Here is a 15,804-nt window from a genome sequence, read left to right as displayed (position 1 = left end):
CTTAGGAAGCTCCATGCCCAGCACAAAGCCCTACAAAGGACTTGATCTCACAACCATGAGATCATGACCTGAGCCAAAATCAAAATTCAGACACTCAATCGAGATATCTATCATTTAATATTTCTAAGCAGATATCTATCTGTCATTTAATATTTCTATCTATCATTTAATTTTTTTTTTAAGATTTTATTTATTCATTCATGAAAGACAGGGAGGGAGAGAGAGAGAGGCAGAGACACAGGCAGAGGGAGGAGCAGGCTCCATGCAGGGAGCCCGACGTGGGACTCGATCCCGGGACTCCAGCAACATGCCCTGGGCCAAAGGCAGGCACTAAACCACTGAGCCACCCAGGGATCCCCATCATTTAATATTTCAAAAGCAACTGGGCCATAATGGATTAAGGGTTAGTCCTTCAAATGGCTCATCATCTGACCACAGGTAAAACTTTCCTTGACAGAGTTACCCTAACTTCTGGAAACCTTTGCTTAATACCTTCCTCCTTCATCCCTTAATTCTCACTGTGAGTCTAAGAGGAAGACTTGACACCAGTTTTAAGCAAGTCATTGATAATGAGAACGGCTCAAAAAGATTCAATGCAAGTGAGTGCCTGGGTGGCTCAGTAGGTTAAACATCTTGATCCTTGATTTCAGCTCTCAGGTCATGATCTTCAGGTCATGAGATGGAGCTCTGAGACAGACTCCATGTTCAGCAGAGAGTGTGCTAGAGATTCTTATTCTCTCTCCTTGCTCTATGCCCCCCCCCACGTGTTCTCTCAAATAAATGAATCTCCCCCCCCCCCCACACACACACACAAAGGATTCAATGCAAGTGATGAAAGATTCAAAAGCTAGATGTTTGCCCAAAAAAGAGGTGACATTTGCAGGATGGGAGGAAGGGGAAATAGTAAAGTATGACCACTATTTCAAGATGTCTGAAGACCTGCGGTATAAAAGATAAGCCTGATGCAGCTCCAAATGATGGCTCTAGACTATAGCAGGGAGGTTATAAGAACATAATTTTAGGTAAGATGCTGAGGACCAGTACCATTCATCAAAGAGCCATTGCATGCTAGGACTCTGCTAAGAGTTTTATACACACGTAGAGCCTTCCATCTATTGGCCTGGATCACTAAACTACTAAGAGACTGACATCAGGCTACTTCTCAAGTTCTTTCTCTCTTAGAGGCTTGATGAACACAAGTATAAACAGTAGTAAAATTCCTTTTTTCTTTTCTTGATTCTCTGCCAAGGAGGCAAACTACTGTTAGGTAAAAAAACCAAGATGATGGATAAGTGTAGTGGGGAAGAGAACATCACCACTGCCTTTAAGAAATAAATATATTGGGATCCCTGGGTGGCGCAGCGATTTAGCGCCTGCCTTTGGCCCAGGGCGCGATCCTGGAGACCCGGGATCGAATCCCACGTCGGGCTCCCAGTGCATGGAGCCTGCTTCTCCCTCTGCCTGTGTCTCTGCCTCTCTCTCTCTCTCTCTCTCTGTGTGTGACTATCATAAATAAAAATTTTAAAAAAGAAATAACTATTATTATTTAAAACTTAAAGTACTCTTAAGTTTGTAAAACATATGCAGTGAAGGAAAAGATAAATCAGTGAAAATATTTTAAAAGTTTTATTGTGAAGGGTGTCTGGAGGGCTCAGTTGGTTAAGCATCCGACTCTTAATTTCAGCTCAGGTCCTGATCTCCTGGTCATGGGATTGAGCCCCTCATCCGGCTCTGCACTCAACAGGGAGTCTCTCTCTCCTCTGCCCTTCCCCTTGGCTTGCTCTCTCTAAAATAAATAAATCTTTAAAATTTTCATTGTGATTGATATATTTTGGTTGCAAATGATAATTTAACCAACATATAATAGATAACACAGAAGGCTATAACTGTAGATTAGTCACTTTGAGATGTTAGCAAAGGTTATAATGTATTCAAAATCATGTAAGTTGATCTCACAGCCCATTTTTCCTATTCCTTCAGTTTATAAAATAGCAGCATCTGACAAATTACAGTATGCCTAGTTTACTACTGCCTTATTCTTCCTCTGCAAATTCAGCCAACTGTCCAGTCTTAACTAAGAAAGGTTTTTAAAAACACCTATAACCACCTATTCCCATGTATTAAAAGATCTAAAAATGGCACAAAAGTAAAATAAATCATTGTGCCCTAGGTATTTGTTCATTGGATAAAGAAATGAATAAAACAACTGTGGTCCCAGCCCTCAATAGGTTTATAATTTTCCCTTTCCTGAGAATGTTTCATGGAGAAAGCCTCCAACAGGTTATTGAGGGTTCTAAGAACTCCATCTAAACCTGGCCAACTCCCCCCCCCCCCAGATTTTTAGTAATCTCTACACCCAACAATGGGCTCAAACTCACAACCTCGAGACCAAGAGTCACCATGCTTTACCAACTGAGCCAGCCAGGTGCCCCTAAACCTGGCTGACTCTTAAAAAGAGACATAGAGCCAGACAGAGCCAAGATCATTTCTCTTTCCCACTCCCAGAAGCACTTCCCAAGATCACTGAACTTTAAAGGGGAAAGGGTCTTAACAATTATTTGTATTTCATTTTATAAATGAGGAAACTGAGGTCAAACAAGGAAATTCTGCAGAACCATGTACAGATCTTCTTTTGCAGGTGTACAGGATAATGCATTTTATTTCAAGACCCATACATAGAACATTCTAAGTTGTTGTTACAACTACAGTGACTGGGATCCCTGGGTGGCGCAGCGGTTTGGCGCCTGCCTTTGGCTCAGGGCGTGATCCTGGAGACCCGGGATCGAATCCCACATCGGGCTCCTGGTGCATGGAGCCTGCTTCTCCCTCTGCCTGTGTCTCTGCCTCTCTCTCTCTCTCTCTGTGACTATCATAAAAAAAAAAAAAAAAAAAAAACAACTACAGTGACTAATGAGATACTGTAATCTTCATTTTCCAAATATAAGTGATAATAGATTTGGATCTAGCAGTGATAGAGCTCTAGAGTACTGATCTATTGTGGCCTATGAAAATTTTGGGGGTGGGGTGCCTGGGTGGCTCAGAGGTTGAGCCTTCAGCTCAGGGAGTGATCCCAGGGTCCTGGGAACGAGTGCCACATTGGGCTCCCCACAGGGAGCCTGTTTCTCCCACTGCCTAGCTCTCTGCTTCTCTGTGTCTGTCATGAATAAATAAAATCTTAAAAAGAAAAGAAAAGAAAGAAAAGAAAATCTTGAGGGTTGGAGTAGAACCCCAGTTCCTCACAGGTGGTAGAAAAGAGCAGTTCAGAATACAGAAGTTCAAAAGCCAAGGAGAAAGGCCTCAAGTTCCAGCCCCACCTCTTGCTATTGGTACAAGGGGAACAATGTCTTTATCCTGAGGATCAGCTTTCCCATCCATAAAATGGAAAGTCAATGCAACCATATTTCGCAAGATATTGCAAAGGTTCAATGAGATGAAACATGTAAAGGATTTCACACAATGAGTGGACATAAAACATCTCACATGTCCATCGATTGATGACTGGATAAAGAAAATGTGGTGTGTGTATATACAACAGAATACTGCTCAACCATAAAAAAGAATGCAATCTTGCCATTTGCAACAATGTAGATGGAGTTAGAGACTATTATGCTACATGAAATAAGTCAGAGAAAGTCAAATACCATATAATTTCACTTATATGTAGAATTTAAGAAACAAAACAGATGAACATTGCGGGGAGAAAAAAGAACAGCAAACCAGAAAACAGATTCTTTAACTACAGAGAACTGAGGGTTGCTGGAGGGGCAGCGGGGAGGTGGGTGGTGGAATGGGTTAAATGTATGATGGGTATTAAGACAGCACCTGTTGTGACGAGCACCTGGTGTTATCACTAAATTCTACACCTGAAACTATTATTACATTGCATGTTAACTGGAATTTAAATAAAAACTTGAAAAAGAAAAAAAAGTGGCCAGCCTGGGTGGCTCAGCGGTTTAGCGCCGCCTTCAACCCAGGGCCTGATCCTGGAGACCCAGGATCGAGTCCCACGTCAGGCTCCATGCGTGGAGCCTGCTTCTCCCCCTGCCTGTGTCTCTGCCTCTCTCTCTGTGTGTCTCTCATGAATAAATAAATAAAATCTTAAAAACAAAAAAGAAAAAAAGTAAAAGATAAAACGCCTCAAAGCAGTGCTAATGCTAGGAATCCTGAATCCTTAGAGTAGTGGTTTATTTTACTGATAGAATAAAAACAGAAGTGGTGGGAGCACAGGCAGGTGAGAGTGAGAGAAGGAGACTTAGCCAGGCAGTACAGACCCACAGCAATTTCCCTGGCCTTCCCCATAATGAAGAAAGCAGTTTGAAACCACTACCCAAAGGGATCTAGTTTTCTTTATTTTATATCATAGGACCATAAATGATTTCCATAGCCTAAAACCTTATGAAATATTGATTTTTTTTCTCTTAACTACCAGAGTATTGCTGTATCATACTCTAATTCATAAATGCTCTCCCAAGTATTCCATTTCTTCCCCCAACCCTTAATAATTTTTTATTCTTCACATTAAAACTTCTCATTACCTCTAGAAAGAGCTTATTATGTAGCTATATTAGAGCATATCTGAGTTTCCCTGTTTTAGGAAATGAGATAAAACAATAAGATTTATAGGAGCAGATAAAATGGAAGACTCATTTTCTTCATAATGATGAGTTAGCATAGCATTTTTGATGTATCTAAATATAATCCAGTTTTTCAAAGTATGCATTTTTTTCACAAACATGTAAGAACAACCTTATTCAAATTTAATTCATTTAGGGACGCCTGGGTGGCTCAATGGTTGAGCCTTCGGCCCAGGGCATGATCCTGGAGACCTGGGATCGAATCCCACAGTCGGACTCCCTGTGTGGGGCCTGCTTCTCCCTCAGCCTGTGTCTCTGCCTCTCTGTCGTGTCTCTCATGAATAAATAAATAAATATCTTTAAAAAAATTTTAATTCATTTAAACCTTCCCTTGACAACCAAGGGCCTTAGAGGTGAAATCACTTTCTGGGCTACTTATTCAATGAATTTTGTGTGTGGCCAAGATCTCTGACCTCACCATGCTCCCAGCCTGTGCAGAAGACAGACCCGATAGACCACTAATTACAAAGATAAGTGTGATAAGGAAAAATGCTGTGAGTAAGCCAAGGAAGAGCTATCACCTTGAACCCAGGCCTGCACTCCAATATTTGTTCCTCTGGAAAGCCTTGTCCATCATCCTGCCCCCACCTCATTACCACTTCATCTACAGCACTTGAGTAGAAACAACCTGGGTGTATATTTGTGTTCATGTTCACTATCTCTCTCCCTCTAGAATGTGAGCATCTTCAGGAAAGAAACCCTGCAGTAGCACCTGAAACAACAACTATACTCTCGATCAACAACTATCAGAGATCAGTATCGCTAAGGCCTGGGAAGAGGCAATATTTGAAGTGGGTCTTGTAGAACCCAGGAGTCTGCCAGAGAAGGCTTGCACACCTAAGCTTCAATGTTAAACTGCCACATCCTATCACATGAATGCCTTTAATGTTTACTGCTTTTGACTTCTATGTGCAAATATCTTTTCACTCATGGGGTTTACGTTTCTTTCCTCACCATAACAAGTTTTGAAGAACTCAGTTTCCATTATTACAATAAAAATCTTTCAGGGGGATAAAATCCCTACCCTATAATCTGGGTTCTTACTGAGATTCATTTTTACTTAAAACTCTCTCAGTAACTATATTTTGGTTTAACACCTTCAAAGAAGCTGACCTAACCAAACAGATTCAATAAACTAGGCTTACTAGGAGAACTTCGGGAACTTCAAGGGCTTGATCACTTTAGAACCTTGTTTTTCTTAAATTCAAGTGAATCAAGCTAATTTTCAAGTTAATGTAATGGAATAATGGAAGTATCACTTATCAAAATAATCAAAATTCTCTCGCATTAAAAAAAAAATTCAATGTTTGTTGTCGACTGAGTGGCAAAAGATCAAAATAACATAAAACAACATTTTACTTTGAATGAGAGAGGCAGAGGAAGGTGTCTATTAATACCTTTAACTCCTGGCAAATACTTCCTCAGAGACTTACACCCATTCCCTGCTTGGTAGTAGGACCATTTATAGCCTCATCAATTTTCTGGAAGACAGGATCTGGGTAGGGAAAGGCAGCCGTCATTATATATTCAGTAACTAGCCACTGAGATAGGGGAAGGATATACACTTTGATTCTAGAAAGGATCTTAGAGAGGTAATCTGCCAACCTCTCAATCAACAGGAAAGGACCCCAATGCCCAGAGAACAGACATGATTTTTTCTCAAATCCAGTCAGTAGAACTCAGGTATCCCAACTCAATTTGGCATTGTTTCTACTATCCATGGGCACCTCTCTTCAGGACATCAAAATTTTATAAATACAGCCAAAATGTTCAGAAGAGGAGAACACTCATGAAACAAAAACCAAGACTAGAGGGGTACCCGGCAGGATCAGTCTGAGGTGCATGTGACTTGATCTCAGGGTGGTGAGTTCCAGCCCCACATTGGGTGTATAGATTACTTAAATAAAACTAAACAAACACTTAAGGAATTCTGACGCTTAGCCCCAGACATGAGAACTTAACACATCCTCTGTACGTTCTCAGTTGTCTATCAGAGATGCTCTAAGTTTGGCTGTCTCATGGTTTCAGGCAGCTGAAACTGATTTTCTCAGTACTAACTTGACATTCTAGGTCCCCATCCAGTTTTTTTCCCCCATCCAGTTTTAAAGAATAAACAATATTACAGGGATGCAGAGGACCAACTTGGTGAAATTAATCCAGCAAGGAAAAGTAAATCAAAAGGCTGAAGATACCCGCTGGTTTAGCAAAGTACAAGAGAAGTGCCAGTCAACACCTGAACACTGTTTTTAGTCTCCAGAGACTTTCAAGGTCAATGGCAAAAGAAAAAATCTGGGCCATGCAAATTTCTTTTGTCATCTGAGTTCAATGAGATTGGGGCTCTGAACGTTCTTGCCCAGCTGTCTTGAGTCATCACTTTCTATTCTTCGCTAAAAACATTCTAGAAAAACATTTTAGGAAAACAGTATCTCCTAAACTACAAATTTCATGGGATGGAAGAGGCAGAGGAGAGAATAGAACACAATGTAAAAAATACTATGAGAGAATCTTTATTAAAAATGAGCCAAAATGGCCAGGGGCACCTGGCTCAGTTAGAAGACCATACAACTCTTGATCTTTGGGTCAGGAGTTTGAGCCCCCTGTTGGGTACAGAGATTACTAAAATAATATAAAATTTAAAATTTTTTTTTATTTTAATGAACTAAGATGAATTAGTCAATTTTGACAATATGGACAATACTCATATGGTCTATACCCATTTTTACTGATGTAAATAATAACTTTACAGGTAGCTATTTAGGTCTTCTACATGATAAACCAGAACATTTGAGCACACAATTTTACTAAAAGCTGAAATTATTTAAATTCTCAAACGATTGATATTAAGCATTGATGTTTTTTCTTTTCTTGAAAACTGTCTTGCAACAGGGTATTCCACTTATTTTGTTGGAAATTCAAAACCCAGACAAAGATCCATTGTCAGAGAGAATGTCACTCTGACAAAAGAAGGGCACAAACTTTCTTCTTTGGCAGTAATTAAAACAAACAGACAATTGGCTAGATGAGGGAAACATGGCTGTCATGCAAATATTTGTTATATCATTATTTATCATATGGTAGTATAATTTGGACTCTACACATACGTATGGTTCTCCATCTTCCAAAAATCAGTGAATAAACAATTGAATGGAAGTTTGTCAGCTTTCAAGTTATAGTTGAAACTATATAGTTTGAGAACTAGACTCAGTGAACCATTCAACACCAGGGCAATGACAAATTCAATGTACAATATATGCTGTCATTAATTAATATGCATAATGGTCATCTTGACCACCCCCCATAATGATATTCCTTTTTGGAGTACATTAATTTCATGTAGCAAATACACTGTTAAAATTACTTGAGGAGCACCTAAGTGGCTCAATGGTTGAGCCTATGTCTTTGGCTCAGGTTGTGATCCTGGGGTCCTAGGATCAAGTCCTGCATCAGGCTCTCGGCAGGGAAGCCCGCTTCTCCCTCTACCCATGTCTCTGCCTCTCTGTGTGTGTCTCTCATGAGTAAATAAATAAAATCGTTAGAAAAAATTGAGACAAGGATATTAAAATCTGCATCTGTCTTCAGACCACACTATACACAGCATCCCAAGGGAATATGAGTAATAAGTACTTGAGCAATAGTCATTGCCTTGATTTTTCCACAGGGCTCCTAATCTAGCTTGGGTCAGTCAGAAAATGTTATTCGGTTTTGAAATACCTAGGCAAATGTTGCTTTTAAGTATTTAATATGATAAAGAAGGTGATAGAATCCTTTTAATCCTTTATTTACACTCCTCTGGTTGTCATCATCTCCTCGGGAAGCCTTTAAAACCAAAACACACCAAGTGACCAAGAGAATGCGTGCAGTCAAGAATACATACCCACAAACTGAAGAGACTACTTGATTTTGGCTGGGTCCTCATCTAGCCAAGACAGGGAACACCTCTGGTAACAATGACTAAGTAGAGAGAAACTCAACTACTTTCAGGACTCCTCGGTGGGGCTATAGCAATTCATTAGAGGTGAACCGGAGATGGAAGGGCACAGCCTGCAGGTAACAAGCCATGTTGCTTGTGTCCTCATGTATAAAATGGGCATAATACCTTCAAATCATAATATAAGAACTTGATAACAGAAAAATAGTTGGTTCGGGGCACCTGGGCGGCTCAGTTGGTTGAGCATCCAACTCTTTGTTTCAGCTTGGGTCATGATCTCTGGATGGTGAGACTGAGCCCTGCGCCGGGCTCCTCACTCAGCAAGGAGTCTGCTTCAAGATTTCTCTCCATCTGCCTCCCCCTCCACTTTCTCCCCCCACCCCCGACTCAAATAAATAAATCTTTTAAAAAGAAAGTAAAATAGTTGACTCAAAGTTCGGTTTCCTTTCCCTGTCACATCAATATTGCCATGACTACATGGGATGTGCCATTTGCATTAAGAAAGATGCATGGAAGCAAACTTTATGCAAACATGCAGTCAGCATATGCTTGGGCTCTGGCTCATTTTTAGGTGCTGTCTGGACCCGGAAATGAATTCTATACTACTAGTAAGGCCTTTTCACCCTGAAAGGAAAGAAGAATAAATACAGTATTACAGGAATTCAAGGATGACCCAATACGCAGTCCCTTTGAGCGAAGCATGGTTGACATTCTAGGATTACTAATTTATAATAGGCCCCAACTACTCATTCCAGCAGCCTCTACCATTGTAACTAGCTACTTCCAGTAGGGTGGGAGGCAGGAGAGACTGACCTTGATTTACCTCATTACCAACCAAAAGTGGAAAACCCTTTAGCACAGTGATTCTCAATCTTGGCTGCCCATAGGATCACCTGGGGGAGCTTTTAAAGCTCCAACTGCCCAGATCACACCCCAAACATCTGAATATGTGGAAGCTGAGTGCAAGCGCCCGTAATTTTTTTTGAAGTCCCCAGTGACCCAAGGTACAGCAAAGGTTGAGAACCCCTGTCTAGCATCCCGCCTCCTGACCTCATGTAACTTCTGCCGCGAGCCAAACTAGGAAAGCCAACCTCGAGCATTTCGCAACCACAACTTCTAAGTAGAGCCGGTGCGACAGGGTCCCACAGGCTGGAGCATCACCGATGCCTGCACCTTGGTCCGCACAGAGGGCCGAACAGAAAGCTCACCAGCAAGAGGGTTACCCAGATCCTCATCTGAAAGCCACCTTTTCAAACAGTTTGCACTAAAAACAAGCCAAAATCCCAAGCTCACCAATCTTGAGAGAGGTCACAGAAGCCTGCTGGGATTTTTCCCCCCCTTTTAAAGACAAATCTCTTGGGAAAGAGAGTCTATGGGGGAGCGCCCCCCCCCCCCCACACACACACACAGCCTGTAGCAAAGCAGACAGAACCGCACAATCCCCAAGGCCGCCCAGGGAGCAGCCGGCAAGGTCCCCCGGCGCAGCGCAGCGCAGCGCAAGCGGGCGCGCCGGCCCGTGGCCAGTGCACCTGCCGTGGCGCCGGGCCGCACCTGCCGGCCGGGCCCTCCCCGCCTACCTTCCAGCAGCTCGTCCAGGCTGGTGACCTTGCGGCTGCCGTCGATGGTGTAGATGGTGCGGACGCCCTGCGGCAGGTTCACGTTGTCCGACAGGGAGCGGGTGAGCTCCATGAGCAGCGCATCGAAGGACCGGAAGCGGTCGCCGGAGATGGCAAACAGCAGGCCCTTGAAGTAGCGGTCCCCGTTCCGGTAGAAGCGCGCCTTCTTGGCCTTCTTCTCGGAGCTCAGCGCCTGCAGGGTGCGCGTGCGGTAGAAGCTGCAGTGGGCGCTGTGCGCGGGGCTGGGGATGAGCCCGTTCCCCTTGGGGCCCGAGCTGCTGCTGCCCCCCGAGGAGCCGGGCGCCCCTCGCCGCGACCCGGGCCGCGGCCTTTTGTCCCGTTCCTCGAAGTGCTCCAGCTCGATGCTCCTGGCGCTGGCCATGGCCGCTGCGCCCAGGGCTGCCCCCGGAGCCCGCCGCAGCCCAAGCCTCCGCGGGGCCTGCTGCGAGGCGGGGAGCGGCCCGGGGACGCCCGCCCGCCCGCCCGCCCGCGCGGGGCCTGCGGGCGCCGGGACACCTGGCGGGCACCTGGCGGGCACCTGGCGGGCACCTGGCCGCTCCCGCAGGTGGGGCCGCCGAGGAGCCGGACGGCCCGCGCCCCGCTCAGGCGCCGCCGCCGCGTCCCGCCGCCCCGCTCATTGTCCGGCCTCGCTCGCTCGCTCGCGCCCGCCCCGGCGCCCCCCGCCCGCCCCGCCCCCGGCGCCCCAGCCACGCCCCGAGCCCGCGCGGGGAGCCGGCCCGCAGCCGCCGAGCGGGGCCCGCGGGCGCACACAAAGCTCGGCTCGCGGGAGGCCCGGGGAGGAGGAAGGAAGAGGAGGGGGAGGAGCCGGGAGCGTGGGAGAGGCGCCGCGGGCCCGCGGGGAGCAGGCCCTGCCCCGGGGCGGCGCGGACCCGGTCCTCGCGGGGAGCCAGCCCGCCCCCGCCCCCGCCCCCGCCCCCGCCCCCCAAGAGCATCCGCGCGCGGCCCCGCTGCCGGGCCGGCGGGGCGGGGGGGGCGGGGGACCTGCCCCGCGAGGGCTGCCGCGGCCCGGTGGGAGGCGCGCGGCGGAGGCGGAGGCGGGCGGGGGACGGGGGGGCGGGGGGGCGGGGACCGACTCCCCCGGGGCAGCGCCCGCCCCCCGCCGCGAACCCGCGCCGTTCCCCCCCCCCGCCCCCCGCCCGGGAGCCCGGGAGCCCGGGAGCCCGCGCCGCGCAGCCCCAACTACAAAGGAAGGAGATTCAAGGGCAGAGATCACGTCCCCGGCTCGCCTCCGAGGGCGGCCAAACGAGGGCAGAAATTCAACCCATGACGCGGGATTTGGGCACGAGATTCATTTATTTTTTTTTTTTTTAAAGGAAATGTGATGCTTTATTTTAAAATCCTTTGATAAAGCAGTTTCCCTTGCAGGTTTGCTGGCACGGGATGTCGAGTTAAGTCCGAATGAATAAATGATCCGAAATTGCGGGGTTTGGAGGGATTTATTTAATCGACAAATATTTGGTAAGAGCACGTCGTGCGACGGGCAGTGTCGCGGCCGCGGGGACGCGCGGGTTAAGGTGCCTCCCCTCCCCCGCTTGCACCTGCGCATCCAGGGCTGTCAACTCAAGCTCACGATTACGTGTTGCGTCTAACATCTGGAAGCACCCATCATACTGGAAAATCTTAATTTACTAGTGTTTGGCCAACAGTAAAAAAAAAAAATTGTTTCCTAAAGGCTTACGAGAAACATAGTCACTTGCATGTTGCCATCGGAGAAAGATGAAGCTAAAAGACGTTTGGTCCTAATCTAACAGGTGGGTAAGCTACCCGGAAACCTTATTTATCCAGCACCTGGTTCTTTGAGTGGCCCTAGACAACAATCCAAATCAACCTGGTAGGTAGGGAGACATGGGTACTTCTCTTGGAATGAACTGAGTCCTGGAAGGCCTTAGAGAAGGCCGAAGTGTATGCGGTAGTTCCAGAAGAATCCTGCTCAGGCACCACTGTAGCCCCAGGGCAGTCTCCAGGACACACCTGGGCGTAGCTGACTTCTAGAACCGGGCCTGGAGCAGGCCAGGAAGTCAGCTGATCCGAGGTTACAGCTGATCTTTTCCCCTTGTAGTTTTCAAGGGGAAAAATTCTATGATATTATTAGGTCCGAGACCATGATAGACCTCAAGTCAGACCAATTAAATCAGAATTTCTGGAGATAGGCTTCTCCAACAGTGTGTCTTTTCTTTCTAAGATTTATCTATTTATTGTAGAGAGAGAGAGAAAAAAAAATCTCAAGCGGACTCCCTGCTGAGCATGAGCCCCCCCCCACCCATCCCCTACCCCACCCCTCAGGGCTCCATCTAACAACCCGACAACTTGACCCGAGCTGAAACCAACGGCGGGACACCCAATCAACTGAGCCACCCAGGTGCCCCAACCAACAGTATTTTTCAAAAGTGCTCTTAATGTATATATAAAGAGCCACAGCTTCCAACCACAGGCAGTGCAAGAATCAGATCAGTGTTTCTTCTCAAACTGATGTACTTACATAGTAGGGGAATCTCATAAAATGTAGCTTCTGATTCAGTGGTTCTGGAGTAGAATTTGAAATGCCACATTTCTAACAATCTCCCAGGTAATGCCAAGGCTGATGGTCTCCATAGAGTACTTTGAGAAAAAAAGAAGTAACCGGCAAATTCCTTGAAATAAGGGCCTCATTAAGTACAAGTAATTGCAGAGCCTATCAACTCTGTAAATGGTTTAACATGGGTGTGTTCATTTGTTTTGCTATTACTATTTCTTGGGGGGAGAAAACACTTTTTTTCATTCATTGTTGTAGTAACAAATTATCCCAAACCTAGTGACTTACAGCAATAGATATGGATTAGCAGTTTCTGTGAGTCAGAAATCTAGGAGCAGCTTCCCTTGAGTTTTCATTAGATAGCAATCAAGACATTGATTGGGGCTGCAGTTATCTGGAGGTCTGATTGGCACCAGAAGACCCACTTCTTAAAGGGCTCATTCATATTGTTGGCAGGAGCCCTTTAGATCCTCACCAGGAACGCTTCTCTATAGGGTCACTTGAGTGTTGGAACAACAGGTCAGCTGGCTTCCTCTAGGGTAAGCATTCATGGGAGAACAAGGTAGAAACCATTATGTCATTCCCATACTATCCTGTAAGTTACACAGCTCAGCCCTGTTCAGTGTGGGACACTAGGGGTATGACTACCAGGAGTCAGGGATTATTGGGGTCATCTTGCAGGCTGGTCATGAAGATTTCAATCACTCAAGCTTTAGGACCCTGATATATACACATTTTCTCACTCAAAGATTTCTGACAAAGGTTTGGCCCTTTAAAAAAAAAAAAACTTTGGTTGATAACAATTTTCTTTTTTAAGATTCTTCATTTATTTATTTATTCATAGAGATGCAGAGAGAGAGAGAGAGAGAGAGGCAGAAGCAGGCTCCATGCAGAGAGCCCAACATGGGACTCAATCCAGGGTCTCCAGGATCACACCGTGGGCTGCAGGCAGCACTAAACTGCTACGCCACCGGGGCTGCCCAGGTTTGGCCCTTCTTAAATCGTGAATGCAATGAATATGCCAGTATTATAACATTATTCCCTAACTTTAAATCCCTAAATAAAGATTACTGTTTCTCAACAAGGGTGAAGGAGAAGAAAAAGAGTTTCCAAAGCTGTTACATAGTTAAAATTATGCTCTTGCATTAATTTGTTTTAAAGAATTTTATTCCTAACCCTCATATAAGAATTAAGATGTGATCACTTTTCATAAGATATATATTTAATGTATATGGTACATATCAGGACCCAGTTTGCCAAAATTTGGGTATTTATTGTGGTGGGAAAAAATTTCAGCATTACAATCCTAATGCAAACAAAACTGAGAGTTCTGGGTAAGCAACAATTAATTGGGGTTGCCTCATAGTAGAACCAAAGCAAATTCTCTTTTAAGCTATTGCAGAATCTGCAGAGTAGGATATTTCAACTGGTATTTCCCTTGTTGAGATACCCCTTTTTTGTAACCATGAAACACTATCTGATATGCTAATCAAGTGTCATTACAGAGATGATCTAATTCTCTTTGATGGTTGTGAGGCCTACCAATTCAGTGGGCCAGGACCTGAATTGAAAGGGCTTCCTTCGGAGAGACTGGCCCTGCCTCTTCACCACCTGGAAGTTGGCCTTGACCTTAGCTCTCTATTAGTGGTAGATTCTCCGTATCCTTTCCTCGGCCCTCTTCATCTAACACTTGTCTGAATAAAAACTTTTGGGCAGAGTACTTTTTTTTTTTTTTTTTTTGGTGCAGAATGCTTTAAAAATGGCTTCATTTCTATGCTACAGAGAACTTAAGAATTTCAATCCAAAACCTTTTCTCCGTTTTTTTGTATGATTACAAAGGACCCCTTTCAGCTCTTGATGTATAATAATTTTAAATCACCAAGTATCCAGTGAACGTGAACATATTCTTGATGATATCCAAGAGAAGTCTTTTAAAAACCATTTGGGGCAGAAAATTTCAACTAGGCATGGAGGGAAGGTAATTGTTTTTTGTTCTCTACACTTCTCCTTAGATCACAATTTCAGAATTTTGGAACTGCCTTTTCACCAAATGGTAACTCCCCGCCCCCCTCCACCCCCCCCTCCTGGACCAAGAAATACAATGCAAATTTTTATTTAGCATTATTTGTTTAAATGAGATTTCATTACATAACTTATTTGTGGAGCTTTATATAAGAAAATTTGCCTTGAATATTTGCTGATTTTGCTTCGGGCTCCTTTACTTTTCCAATGCATTGGCTAGTCTTCATTTCTGGCCAGAAGCTTCTGCTCTTAGAGGCAGTTTTCCAGCTCCATTATTTATTACGGTAAAGATGCTTACAAACCTTTTAGACTGCACTGTGCTGAGACTTTCTGCTGTCTCATGTTTTCATTCCTTTTTACTAATGCCAAACATTTCTCCCAGAAACAAAAATGATGAAACAACTATTTTCAGTGAAAGGGCCTGGTGACTATGGACTTGAGTTTTTGAAACTGAGCAATATTTTTTATTTCATAATCTTTAATGTCGATAAATTCTGGTGATTTTCATCAAGCTTTAACAGGAAAGGGCATAAAGCAAAACAGGTCAGAAAGAGACTCTCTCCCCTTACTCTATAACCCGAACCTAGACTGGAAAAAAGATTCAGATGAACTTCTCTTACTTGTTGTTTCACCTTGGGAGCTTTGCTGTCCTTTACAGTCATGATTCTTACAGCACTTTACAAATATATTAATGACTTCTTTGCAAATATATGTGAAGGAATAATTAAAACTACCTTTTCAGGTTCAGAAAATTCACACTTATTGGTTAACGATGTAGGAAAAAATGTTAGGGTTTGCAGCCAATGGCCAAGAAAGAATTCTTATATTTGCAAGGTGCAAAGAAATGTGGTTTTATTAAAGCTCAGGGACAGGACTGGTGGGCAGAAAGAGCCACACAGAGGTCATCACATACTCTCAAGTAGGGAGGGGGTTAGGGAATAGCATAAGTCTCTAAGGAATTTTGGAAGGGAGGTTTCCAGTACCCTGAGGGGGCTGGCTGTTGTTGGGAAAAGGTCATTTATTACCCTCTAATAAAACCTTAGAAAAAAAAAAAAAAAAACCTTAGTCATG

At 44.6% G+C, this 15,804-nt stretch overlaps 1 protein-coding gene across 15 annotated transcripts in view; it reads right to left on the bottom strand.

The window, feature by feature from the left end:
• DCLK2 (doublecortin like kinase 2) overlaps positions 1 to 10,632 on the bottom strand; it is a 246,421-nt gene extending 235,789 nt beyond the window's left edge. For 7 of the 15 annotated variants that reach the window (XM_025439510.3, XM_035698852.2, XM_049094200.1 and 4 more), the window contains exon 1: positions 10,140 to 10,629. In XM_025439510.3, coding sequence (XP_025295295.1) covers positions 10,140 to 10,560 — 421 coding nt within the window. In that variant the 5' untranslated portion in view covers positions 10,561 to 10,629. Of the gene's footprint in view, positions 1 to 10,139 lie in introns of all 15 variants that reach the window. The other 8 variants (XM_025439513.3, XM_049094202.1, XM_035698853.2 and 5 more) reach the window with 4 other exon arrangements.
• Positions 10,633 to 15,804: the final 5,172 nt, after the last annotated feature.

The sequence above is a fragment of the Canis lupus genome, chromosome 15 (assembly GCF_003254725.2).
Source record: "Canis lupus dingo isolate Sandy chromosome 15, ASM325472v2, whole genome shotgun sequence".
Classification (NCBI taxonomy): domain Eukaryota; kingdom Metazoa; phylum Chordata; class Mammalia; order Carnivora; family Canidae; genus Canis; species Canis lupus.
The sequence above is the reverse complement of the archived record's forward strand: the minus strand, read 5'-3'. Positions and strand labels throughout refer to the sequence as shown.